A 12676-nucleotide genomic window follows, 5' to 3' on the forward strand; every position below is an offset into this window, starting at 1 on the left:
CAAATCTAAATCAACAGTGTGTACAACTGAAGGACTCAACTACAGTAGTACCTCAAGGAAACCAGTTTAGTCATACCATTCACAGTACTATTGTAATAATATACATTCAGAAATGGAAATAGCACATATTTCCCAAAAATATAATACAAAGCTGGTGTCCTTACAGTTAAAAGGATGGTTATCTTAGATCATTGAGGAGTAAGGATGAGGCTAGCCTGGATCCATAACAGAATCTGAGACAGACGGCATCGTGATTTGAGCGTGCCTGAAATCAACTCAACACGCATCCCCAACCATTGGCTGAGTTCCCTTCTGATCCCTCACCCCTGTGATCATCTTACTGAGAAATCCACATTTAACCTATCATGCTGTTGTGCAATAAGGAACAACTACACAGTTGTGCTCATATTGCTAACAGTTGATATGTCTGTCACTAACATTGGCAAAGTCAGTATGACATCTGCACATTGATCTGATACTAGTACTCTCTGTTTATAGCTTCATTCTTGTTACCATTTTGTATTTTTGAATGGCTTTGTTGATTTGATTGCTTTTGAGGGACTAACTGATGCCGGTTATATGTGACAGGATGAAAGATGAATGAACTTGGTTCAGCTCTTTTCTTATTCTATTCTCCATTCCACTCATACCAGTGTCCTCACATGCTCCTATTTTCTGATTCTCGGAAACAAAGGCCAACAGGTTGCCACAGAGGCCTGAATTAATTTATATGGTAATTTCCTACATATATTTGAAAGGCCTCCATCCCTTGTGACAACATGATTAAACCATGGCAGTTTATTGGATAACGTCAAAACATGTTAATGTGTTAGTAGTTCCTCAGAAATGTGGGGATGGAGGTGCACCGGAGAAACCTTTTCTATACACTTAGACCCTCTAGTGGAAGATATTAAGCATTGTGCATTAATGTTAAAGGCCCAGTGCAGTCAAAAATGAGATTTCCTTTGTTTTATAAATCAAATTAAAGTTTATTGGTTGCGTACACAGTTTAGCAGATGTTATAGGGGGTGCAGTGAAATGCTTGCATTACTAGCGCCTAACAGTGCAGTAAAATGCTAATCTGGGTGTAGGCCAATAAGAGCGTTCCAATAACAGATAGTTTTCAGTTTTCCCCTCCCCACTCAAACCACTCCCAGACAGTCCAAGCAACATTCTTTCTTGAGAAATTGCTCTTTGCTAAGAAGCTATTTTTGTTTCTTTGTAACCATTTTCAAACAGTCACAGTAACCTTAATAGTTACCCAGAAAATATTTGATATTGAAATAAAAATGGCTGTATTGGACCTTTAAAGTGAAAAACATCCCACTGTTATATTTGTTGATATCATGAAGTTCTTGAACAATATAAATGTGAATACTGGTGAACCAATAAAATAATAAAGAACGATTCGGCTAATATGGTTAAACAGATTACGTTTATTTCCACTTTCCAGAACTGTTTCCAATGCCATCTTTGGCTGACTTTACAATATGTAAAGTAAGATTGAGAGAGAAATAAGACAAAAATGATCAAAATAAAGTAATTAACACATATTGGCTAGGCACAACTCATCAACCCCTCTGATAACCACCCCTTCTAAAAACCAAACAAAAATATTTACTGTCCACATACTAAAATACTGTATTATCAAAGTGGGGCCATTTAAAAATTAAAAAAAAGTTTTTAAAGGAGATTACTAACAGCTACTTTTATCATGAGAAAATTAGTATTAAAGAAATTGAAGAAAAATATTAAGAAAGGAAATGTTACTGGGACTAGGGGATAAAAAGTCAAAAGACCACAGTGGGGGAAACTCCAGCAGATTATTCAAGGTCAAGGACCCAGCAAATACAGCCTATAGAAAGGATGTCCCCTATACACTGTGCTTTTAAACACAGCCATCACACTTTCAGTCAACAATTAAAACAATTACACCACTGTCCAACAATGACACATTCCCTTTCATTCGGTCACCCCTATCAAACACTCACACCCACCCTAAGATGCATAAGGAGAGGACATCTCTCAAAGACCCAGCCAATAATGTTAATAGTATGACCATAGAAATAGAATGGGCTTGGAACCTCCAACCCTGCCAATTTGACATTGGTACACTCGCAACGGCTGCCTGGTATTGTGACGCAATATTTTCCATGGTAATGTAGAATGTTCATTCAAATGATTTTCACTGATGTGGCTCATGCAATGGAATGTATTTTTTCTAATGTCAGTTAAGTTGAATCAACAAATTACAGCACACATTGATTTACTTCCTGCATGGCTCCTATGTGTACACTCACAATGGCTGCCAGTCCACCCATTATGCCATCATTGACTTGAGTATCACTGTGGAATCCATCACAGCAACCAAAATTATTTGCTGTTTATCAATGGGACTTTCATACATGCTTATTAAAATACCTCAGACTACACGGTATTCACTTTGATTTCAATTCTATTTAAGTGACAAAGTTTGGGGATCACTATATATATATAACAAAAATAATAAAGGTTTGTTTCTTTAAAGGCCCAGTGCAGTAAATAACTTGATTTCCTGTGTTTTTTCAAATGTATTTTACTTTTATTTAAGTAGGCAAGTCAGTTAAGAACAAATTCTTATTTTCAATGACGGCCTAGGAACAGTGGGTTAACTGCCTGTTCAGGGGCAGAACGCCAGATTTGTACCTTGTCAGCTCGGGTGGTTTGAACTTGCAACCTTCCGGTTACTAGTCCAACGTTTTATAAATATTTCCACACTATGAGGTTGTGATATACCGTTTCAGTGTAAAAGCTGTTTGAAAAGATTTGAATGACTGCCTCTTGGTGGGATGGGGCTTTGGCCTGCCTGGTGACATTAGTATACACCAATAAGAAAGAGAGTTCCAAACTCAAACTCTGCCAATAACAGCTAGTTTTCCCCTCCCCACCACTCACAGATTGTCCTAGCAAAATTCTTGCTTGAGAAATTGCTCTTTGCTAAGAAGCTATTTTTGTTTATTTTTTTGTACATTTTTTACTGTTTTAATTGGGGAAAAAATAATCACAGTAAGGTACTTAATCGTAAATGGCTGCATTGGACCTTTAACTAATCAATACCTTTATACTCACTTAAGATCTGTGTGATGCATACAAATGATTCAAGGCCCTAAAGTGATCTAAATATGCACCCATTACATTATGGCCCTCTTAATGTATGTCATAAATGACAACTAGCACTGATCAATAGGAAAATCTTTGTGAGAAAAGGGTGCTTTATAAAAATTAAAAGCTAATGTATTCACATGGTTACAGTGACATTATTAACAATCATGTAAAACTCCACCTGGGATGCATTTCAGATGAAAAACTGTTCCAACACACAAAAAAAACTTTACAATAAACAAAAACCTTTTTTTCTGACATGAACAAAGAATTAAATACAAACTTACGCCTAACACAAAACATCTTCAAAAGGAAAGAAAAAAAAACGTGGAAAATTACATGGTGCGTCTTGCTATTGAGTAACATGTTCTAGTGTTCAATATTGGCAGTTTAACAACCTCGAACGAGACTATTATTATGATATACGACCAAAGATATCTTGTGTACTTCAGTCTTACAGTAAAATTAGAATTTCTATTTTAAAGTGTTAAATTGAAAGTGGCTTGAATCCAAGACACTTGTGTCAAGGATGCCATACTCAAGAAAACAGCAGAACATGAGGGGCTGTTGGTTTCCAGTCTTCTATTTTAACAAAGAAATTCACCTTAAATGTTGTTATTCTGATGATTACTCGATTACCCCCTTAACGAAGATGTTTCCATTGTTATTCTTTTTGAATGACCCTGAGAGATCACTGCTGAAAGCAAAATGTCCTCCATTGTGTAAATTCCATGTGAGGTTTTTATTTGGATTTAAATTTCACAATAGTCAAGTCAAATTAACTAAATAAGTGGCAAGTCAATTTGAAAAATCAAGTTATACTGGTCCACGGATGCATTTGGCCTCACCTCACCTGCCTTGTCATTTGTTAAAACGACAGGTCTTTGAACAGGCTCCACTTGCAAAGCTTATCTGCACTGAAATACATTGTCCCAAGCACCCCATTATCTGCCATGCAATTCTTAGTGTTCCTTTGGTTATGTATAAAAACTACATGCATCTCATCTTTTACAAAAATAAAAGAATATATAGAAAATGACTGTTAAAAATGATCTTTGAAATAGTTTTTCCAATTTAAATTTTTTACTTCTTCTGATTAGTAATATATTAATATCTGTTAATATTTCACTTATAACCTCCATCTAAATTGTATATTAAACTAGTCAAATATAGTTTTTTTTTTTTTTTTTTTTTTTTAAACTTCACACATTGTATTAATTTCATTTAAAAAACGGTTAGTAATGTATAACAAAGTGTAATTAGTGAGAAATTATTCCCACATGAAGCCCCGGTTTCCCTTACTTAAAGCGATATAACATTTAAGGAAAACATTAAATAGCAAAACCCTTCAAAAGGAGATCTTAATTTCCTTCAAGACTTATTTTACTTCTCCTGATTGATCTGCATAGCATGTCATGTCTATGTGCATAGCACGTATACAACCTTCCTCCTCTGATGAAATGATTCAACCAAACTTGGATTTCAGCTCTTCTTTTGCCATTTGAGTATGCTTGCCACCTGACAGGAATACTCCCAAGTGCCTTGAAACACAACATGTAAAACCTTCAAGTGGCCCATACAGCAGTGGAGGAATACTGCTTTCAATGATATAACACTTGGCCAACCAAATCAATTGTTGGCAAATAAAATTACCTTTGAATGCCCCCTGTAAAAAGTTCACAATTCACATTTCTTCATATTGTTGGTGAAATTGCACATCAGGAGAGAAAATAATACTCCCCCAAAGTTATTTCCACCCTGCGCTTTAGCACACACTGAGCAGAGTCACGAATGCCAAACTGTAAATGCATATCACATATGTGGCCGGGACGATAGCAGTGTCGCAATATTTTTTCTATGGCAAAAATAAAAACACGAAGTAGACCAACTTGTTGGTCCTTTAAAAACCTGCTGTATGTAAAATATTGTGTGCTTTAGCTTGGAAAATAAATACATGTGACCCTGGATGACAACATAATGATAGTTTTGATAAAGAAGTTCAATCTGCTTTGTGTTTTATTTCCTTGCCACGATACTAAGGAGTATTGCGATACTGGTGTCGTCCCCCGGCCCTAATCACATACCCCGCACTGTTCAATTACTGAATTACCAATTAAATAACACCTAGTTACCTTGTAGCTCCAGTCTCTTCAATGAAAAAGAAACAAAAGCACATGTTTCGTACCATCAAGCGACCAAACGCTCAACTAAGTTTGGTCAACCTGCAGAGTCCAATGTCAAATCGTGCATCCTTAACTCAGTCTCATCCAATGACCTTTAACATCTTCACACTTTGCCCGCGTTATACAGGTTGGCTGACGTCACGAAAATGACGCACAATGGGGCCAGAAGCTGAGCTTTGTTATGATTCTGAATGGTCAGATGGCTAGTAACAATGACAAGAAGTTGCCATGTGGGGAATCGTAGGTGGCTCATTTCAGCTAGTTTTATCTTGTTCTTGATACCGTGTCTTGTTTTAATGTGTTTTGACTGACGATCTATGAGACAAGCACTCATTGTGCAAATGTATTTCTGTTTTCAATAAACATTTGGAGATTAAATATAGTTTACATGTTGTCAACAATCTTAGCCAACCATGCAGTAGTGCAGCCAGAAATGAATTGGTTCCCCCCTAATTTACGGCAATTCTATTTATTTTGTCATGAGGCAGAGAAAAATTAGCATTTTTAAAACTCATATACGTGTATTGACTGTAAAAAAGGCACTGGATTATGAGCGGTCTTGTTTGCTAAATTAACAAAGTAAGCAGTGGTATGGTGCATTTATATATTGCACATAGTCATAGAAGCACAGTGACATATGTCTCAATGCGGTCATATTCATGGCTTATTGGGAGTGTGGCTTTCAGTTAGTTATTTTTGGCCACCCATCCCATGAGAGTGAATGTCATTCCAGTTAATCTGAATGTTATTCCAGTGCACTTCTTGTAAGGATGTTAACGGTTAATAGGTTAGCCGCCGAAAATACATTTGATCAGTCATGCTTATCGGTCTATAGGTTAATTTGCATAACTTTGTGAAATTAAATTGGTGTGTATATTTTTGTTAGTCGTCATGCATCTTAGTTATCACAAGCACAGCATACAGAGTCTAGTTTGAGGAGCAGAATAGCCTACCACCTGTCAGACAGCGTGAGAGTAGCTCCTCAAAAAGCTGGTACTGCAGTGAAATATTATTTTATAAGCCCAGTCATTGCGTGTTAACTGTTTTGATGGCCACAGCTAAAAATATCAATTTTTATTTCTCAAATTCAACTCATAATTCAAGTGCACCTCCCATTCGCCATTTGAGTGCATATGCTATAGTCAACGGTAGGCAGGCTATCAGCAAGTCACCCACCACTTTACAATGTGAGCTTGAGGCAGCATAATTGTTTGAAACCTGATCGTTTTACTTTACTTTAAATAATGAGGCATGTCTTACCTTGCTTCAAAGTAGCCTTGCCAAAATCCAACCATAGAAACATGGAGGAAAATATTATTTATAAAGATTTCCTCATGCCATTAAACCATAATTTTCTACTGCTCTATTGGTTTTCATATCTTTCTTTCGTTGTCCAGAACCTAAAGACACAATCATAGTCATACTAGCAAACCATCTTAGTTGTTGCTATTAGATTCCCCATCATTCTAAGTTTCATATCTGTCACATATGGAACCGTTTGCATTAGGTGTGCTGTTTAGAATGGTGTTTTCCCGCGAATTGCATTTTGGCAAATGTTTGAAATGGAGGTTTTATTAACTGCTTCATTACAGGAGTTGAACGTTCAATAATAGACATTATAGCCTTTTGACTGTAAGACGATAGGCTTGCTGTTGTTGCATGTTTCCATTAAGTTCACAATGAAACATGTTCGTTCCTTGTATGCATGCATAGTAGGATATTTTCTGTTGGTCATGTCATTTTACTGTTTGGGAAAAATGTAACCATTTGTTGACCGGTTAATGAGGGTTAGTTAGTCGGCAACAAAACTGACCGAAAATTGCTTGCTATGAATTCTATCTAATGGTGTTTGCATGTTTAGGTAAAAAGACGGTTACTATCATTTATTTTTTTTGCTCAATCTGTTTGGATGGGCCTGGGCCCACGCAGCTGCAGCCCTTTCTGTTTTGCCCGTTGGTTTTGTTGCCATACAACCAACCCGTCCATAGTCCAGCTGCAACTTCTCAATATTTTCATTGGGGAAGGTACAGAGGAGTGTTTTTGTGTTTGAACCACATTCCCTCCATATATACAGATGCAGCAGCTTCATTTTATGTCTAAGTTGGGGGTGGTCGGTAATCGTTTACCACCTACAATTTATACGAAAACTGGCCATGTTTTCCTGTGTGCCCTGTCCATTTTACCTTCAATATCAAAGACATCAATGAGGTGTACCATATCAATCCTTAAACTACTTTGGTATAGTAATAATATTCATTGTTATATTAACTCCAAGTAGTTTAGAGTTGTTTGTTGTGTTTTGTCTTTTTACTCTAAATAAATTCTGTCATACTTCTCTCAAAAACACTCCAAGAAAATACATACGGCAAACTCCCCAAAAGTTGCAAGTGTTACTAGGGTGTCTGGGGGGGGTGTGTCTCATGTATGGTGGATCTCCTGACCATCCACTTGTATTGGCACGTGACATGGATGTCTGAGGTCTTGTTTCGTCCTTAAATCCAAAGAAAACTCAAAAGTACAAACGCAAAGGTTAAAAAAATTGCTTCGGATCTTCAGCCAATAGGGAGACGAGGAATGGGAATGCACCAGGTGTGATCTTTGTTGTGAGTGTCGTTGAGTTTTTGTGTGATTGGGATCCTTACCCGCAACAAAGAGTCAAATACAAATGTTGACTTCATGATGTTCTTGATTAATCTCCTGCACAAACCAAAAGATACAGGTAGTGAGTGAAGGTGAGAGGGAAACAAGGGTATAGTTAGAACCTGAAAGTATAATTTCAGCGTACCTGGCTAACACTGCAAGGGTTGCTGGGAAGTTAGCTGGGTACCCAGTTGTGGGCGGAGCTCTGCGTGGTCGCAGGGCCGGAGTAGCTTTGGCCACCCTGGATTATGGGGTCAAAGTTGAAATCGATGCCCTCTCCATCCATGAGGTCGCTGTTGATGATGTAGTCAACGTCACAGTCCAAGTTCTCTGTGAACATCTCGATATCCAAGTCGGTGGGCAAGCGGTCTTGACTGGGCAGGAAGCAGCTCGGCGTTCCGAACTGGCCCATCCCTGGCAGACCTCCTCCTGCATTGGCGGAGAGGCCCCCTCCGTGGTGAAGCCCCATACCTGGCAGCTGTGCATGCTGGGCTTTGAGGCCGGAGAACTGTGGAGAGTCCTGGGCCATGCCTGACAGGCTCATGCCCAGCTGAGAGTGCTGCTGCTGGAGCTGGGACTGGAGTTGAGATTGCATCCCCATGGGTGCCACAGTGTTGGGCTCAAGCCCCTTCCCCAGCAACAGTTGGTTGGGCTTGGCCCGCCCTCCCACCATGGGCCCCCCCATGCCCATCATCCCCACTCCACCCGGACTGGGCATCAGCGGATCCACCTGGGTCATCATGACATCACTGGGAGGCGGGGAGTCCGAAGTGAGCAATGCCTCCAAGCTGGAGCCTACATGGGTGCCATAGTGACCAGTCCCATGGGAGCCGGGGGTAGGCATAGGGTTGAAGAGGGAGTTGCCATAGTTTGAGGGTTTGGAGTTGTTATTGTTGCCAGATTGTGTGCCTGAGGACTGTCCCCCAATCTGGTTGGTGGCCTGGGAGAGGTTGGGTGGCTGCAGCTGACGGAATGTGGGGAACCCGGACCCCCGGGGAAGCAGGGTGGAAGCGGAGGGCAGAGGGGTGGAGGGCACCATGGGGGCCGTGCTGGGACTAGCCCTTCCTTGCTGCTCTGTCATCAGCGTCAGGCCATCGATCAGGTCCAGCTCCTCCATGAGTGTCTCGGTGAGGGTTGGCGGCAGGTTGCCCGTGGAGTAGCCCAGTAGACCTTCCTCAGGCAGGTCATCCTCATCCTCCTGGCCGGGACCAATGGGGGACAGCCGGCCACTCAGGGTGCTGGCGTTGGAGCTGGTGCGTGGACGGAAGCTGGTCCACATGTCAGGGTCGTCTAGGCTACCGCGGGATGAGGGGCTGCCGCTGTTCACCCCCCATTTGGGGAACTGCTGGGAGGAGTTGGGACTGTCTGCGACACCATCACCGTCTCCCCCGGTGGTCCCGCCCAAGCCTGCTGCTGCCTTCTTGGTCTGCTTGGCCCGCATCCGGCTCTTTAGCAGTTTGCTGCTGTTGTCCATGGAGGCAGCACGGCGCCGGGGGGCTTTCCCAGTCTTGCCCCCCTCTGGGTTGAGCATCCACCAGGAACTTTTGCCTGTGGACTCATTGTGAACTCTCAAGAACTTGTTGTGGAGTGATAAATTGTGGCGAATTGAATTCTGAGGTATCGGGAAGGGAAAAGAAAAAGGGTTTTGTTTAACATTGGCGCCTTGTAACTTAGGAAATTATTCAACTTCATTTGATCAAAAAAAAAAAATATATATATATATATATATATATTTGTCACAGACACATGATTAGCAGATGTCAATGCGAGTGTAGCGAAATGCTTGTACTTCTAGTTCCGACAATGCAGTAATATCCAACGAGTAATCTAACCTAACAATTTCACAACAATTACCTTATACACACACAAGTGTAAAGGAATGAATAAGTATATTTACATTAAAAAAATATATGAATGAGTGATGGTATAGAACGGCATAGGCAAGATGCAGTGGATGGTATAGAGTACAGTATATACATATGAGATGAGTAATATAGGGTATGTAAACATTATATGAAGTGGCATTGTTTAAAGTGGCTAGTGATACATATATTACATCACTTTTTCCATTATGATGACCATAGATTTCAAGTAATTACTTCTATTATTCACAAAAAAAAACTTTTAAAAAACTAATGCAGTGTAATAATGCATCATGTGATCACATCAAATGGGTCTATATAACATAGTTATAACAATGTGTATAACAATAATGAAGTGCATTAAGGTAAACATCATTTTCTTTTTACCTTCCACCCTGCTGAGCTGTTGCTATCTCCTTTATCTTTGAAGTAAGGCACAGTTTTCACCATCCAGTCATATATCTGTGCCAAGGTTAAGCGCTTCTCTGGAGCGTTCTCAATAGCCTGGCTAATCAGGTCCGCGTAGGAATGGTTCCCCCATGCATTGCGCCGGGATGATCCCTTTCGGGGCGTGGCTCCACCCACTCCGGCTACAACTCCTCCCTCTGAGACCACAACTTTCTCAGGCTCACATACGATTTGCTGTTGCTCTTGCTTATCCTCGTCGGCGGGAGGGGTTCCCGCAGCGGATTCAGGTCCGTCTGCCCCCTCCGGTTTAACAGCTGAGATGTCGGGTCTGGGGAGAGGCCATGTGCACGACCTAGGTCTGCTTTGCGGCTCAAAATCTGGGTCAATCTTGGGTACCTTTGAATCCTCCATTGTAAGAGATTTTCCACAAAAGATTTGCTTCACTTCTGAACTATTCTAAATGTTGACTACTAAGAAATAATACTTCAAATATAAAACGTCAAAATAAATAAGTCAGACTGAAAAATCTCTACTAAATAAAAATAAAACAAATATATAATCTGGGGAGGTTTGTCAACACGTGTTTGTAACAGGCACACCAAAATGTAGGCCTATTAAATCAAATAAAATGTTATTGGTCACATACACATATTTAGCAGGTGTTATTGCCGGTGTAGCGAAATGCTTGTTATTATTATTATTATTATCTGATGAGTCTATGTTCAAACTAGATTGTCTAATAAAATTATTGTATAACCAAAAGTTCAATATAAACTTAAACTATTGTACAAAAAAATGCAATTTCCCATCCTCTATTAAGGGGACTCGTAGAAGAAAGACACAATCTGGATACACCAATATAGCGTCTGTTAATCCTGAGATTGGAGATTAGGGGACCCAAATAATCTCCTTAATAGTAACTATTATAAACCTTCCTATTTACATAGAGCAAAGAAAGGCTGTGATGAGGGTTCCTTTGTTTGTATAAAAGAACAAAGGGAACTCAGGGAGGAATGCACACCAAAACATCTGGATTGCAATCAGAATACAATGCAATTGATGGCCCACATAACGTGTTATGGTAAAACGTTGCTGTGTGGTATATATATATATATCAAATTTAAAAACTTCTCAGTTTAGTTTTGGTAGTTTGTTGGAGACAATGTAAATCTATGAGAAGTTTGTGAAAATGTGAGCTAATTAAAGGGAAAGTAGCTATAAAATTATAAGTATCACAACACTATAAACTGAAATGTTTATTTATTGTGTCTTCCTTTAAAAAAAAATTGCCCTTTGAGTTAAAATAAAATTAAAATAGAGTCGCCCCCAAGAACAGATATTTGAAAAGAACTCACAAATTAGGATTACACAGTGGGTCACTGTCACAAAAGAGCGTTCGTTACAAATGGTCAACTAGCTAAATTTAACGATGCCTCGGTCTGCCCTTGTAAACAACGTGCCGTCTCGCTCCTTCGCACGTAGAAATAACCTCGCGCTCCAATATAATACTGGAGCCGATAAAAAGTTACAATATTTATATCACAATTCTAATTGTGATATATATGTAAACAACAACTAATTGATAACAAAATGCACAATACATCTAGCCGTCACTCATACCTGTGAAACAATGTCACTTTGTGGATTCATGGAGCTATAGCAATAAGATGATCAATATTTCAAGTAAAAACTATGCTATATTTGATTATCTAACCAATGCCACGTTTACTGCTGAAAATAAGTCAAAACAGTAATGTTATGCTGGATGTCGTTTCTTTCCTCTACAGCATTATTACTTGGCTAGTTTAGTAATTTAAGTCGACCGACAAAAATAAATGTTGAGAGCAAAACCTTACTGAACAGTTTGATCATGATGGTCTGTAACAAGAATTTGAGGAAAATAATCGATCAGAAAGTCCGTGGTTTTCTGGTTCAGGTTTGCACTCTCCTCCACATTGTGGGCAAGCGCGTGTCGCCATCTGCCATGTTTCTCTACACAGTGGAGCGGCAGCACACGATGCTCACGCGGGCACAAACCTTCAGAATGTGCCTAACTTGAGTCAGTCCTCGTCCCCTGGATACGTTAAAGCACGGTTCGGAATCCACGGTTTCTTGAAGTTTACTCTCTTACACATCGGCTGCACTCTCAACACACCAAACGTAGTTGTGGAAATAGCGTAATAGCCACCTAGCTAGCTGGCTAACTCCAGTTATTTCGGAGTTTTAAATCCTTTCAAAAGTCGGAAAAATGCCTTCAGTACCTTCCTTTAGAATTTGCCCCTTTCAGTAGATAGTTTTGCTTGACTTGTGTCCATTATGGATGTCAAAATATTCAGTCATCGTATCTATTTTTTTGTTTTGTTTTGACTTGAGGCGAAGACTCCCTTCTGACGTCTGTTTACCACTGCCAGACAACGTGTACTGCGCTTGCGTGTTGTGGAT

General features: G+C 39.8%; 1 protein-coding gene across 1 annotated transcript; it reads right to left on the reverse strand.

Annotated features, from left to right (window-relative positions):
* Nucleotides 1-3864: 3864 nt before the first annotated feature.
* On the reverse strand, nucleotides 3865-12660 carry LOC112256219 (forkhead box protein O4). The gene is made up of 3 exons (XM_024429306.2): nucleotides 10214-12660; nucleotides 8110-9576; nucleotides 3865-8021 (listed from the first exon to the last, which is right to left on the reverse strand). Exons 1-2 carry the CDS (start codon nucleotides 10643-10645, stop codon nucleotides 8140-8142), a joined length of 1869 nt encoding a protein of 622 aa, XP_024285074.1. The 5' UTR covers nucleotides 10646-12660; the 3' UTR covers nucleotides 3865-8021; nucleotides 8110-8139.
* Nucleotides 12661-12676: the final 16 nt, after the last annotated feature.

This window comes from Oncorhynchus tshawytscha, linkage group LG08 (genome assembly GCF_018296145.1).
Source record: "Oncorhynchus tshawytscha isolate Ot180627B linkage group LG08, Otsh_v2.0, whole genome shotgun sequence".
In the NCBI taxonomy this organism is placed as follows: domain Eukaryota; kingdom Metazoa; phylum Chordata; class Actinopteri; order Salmoniformes; family Salmonidae; genus Oncorhynchus; species Oncorhynchus tshawytscha.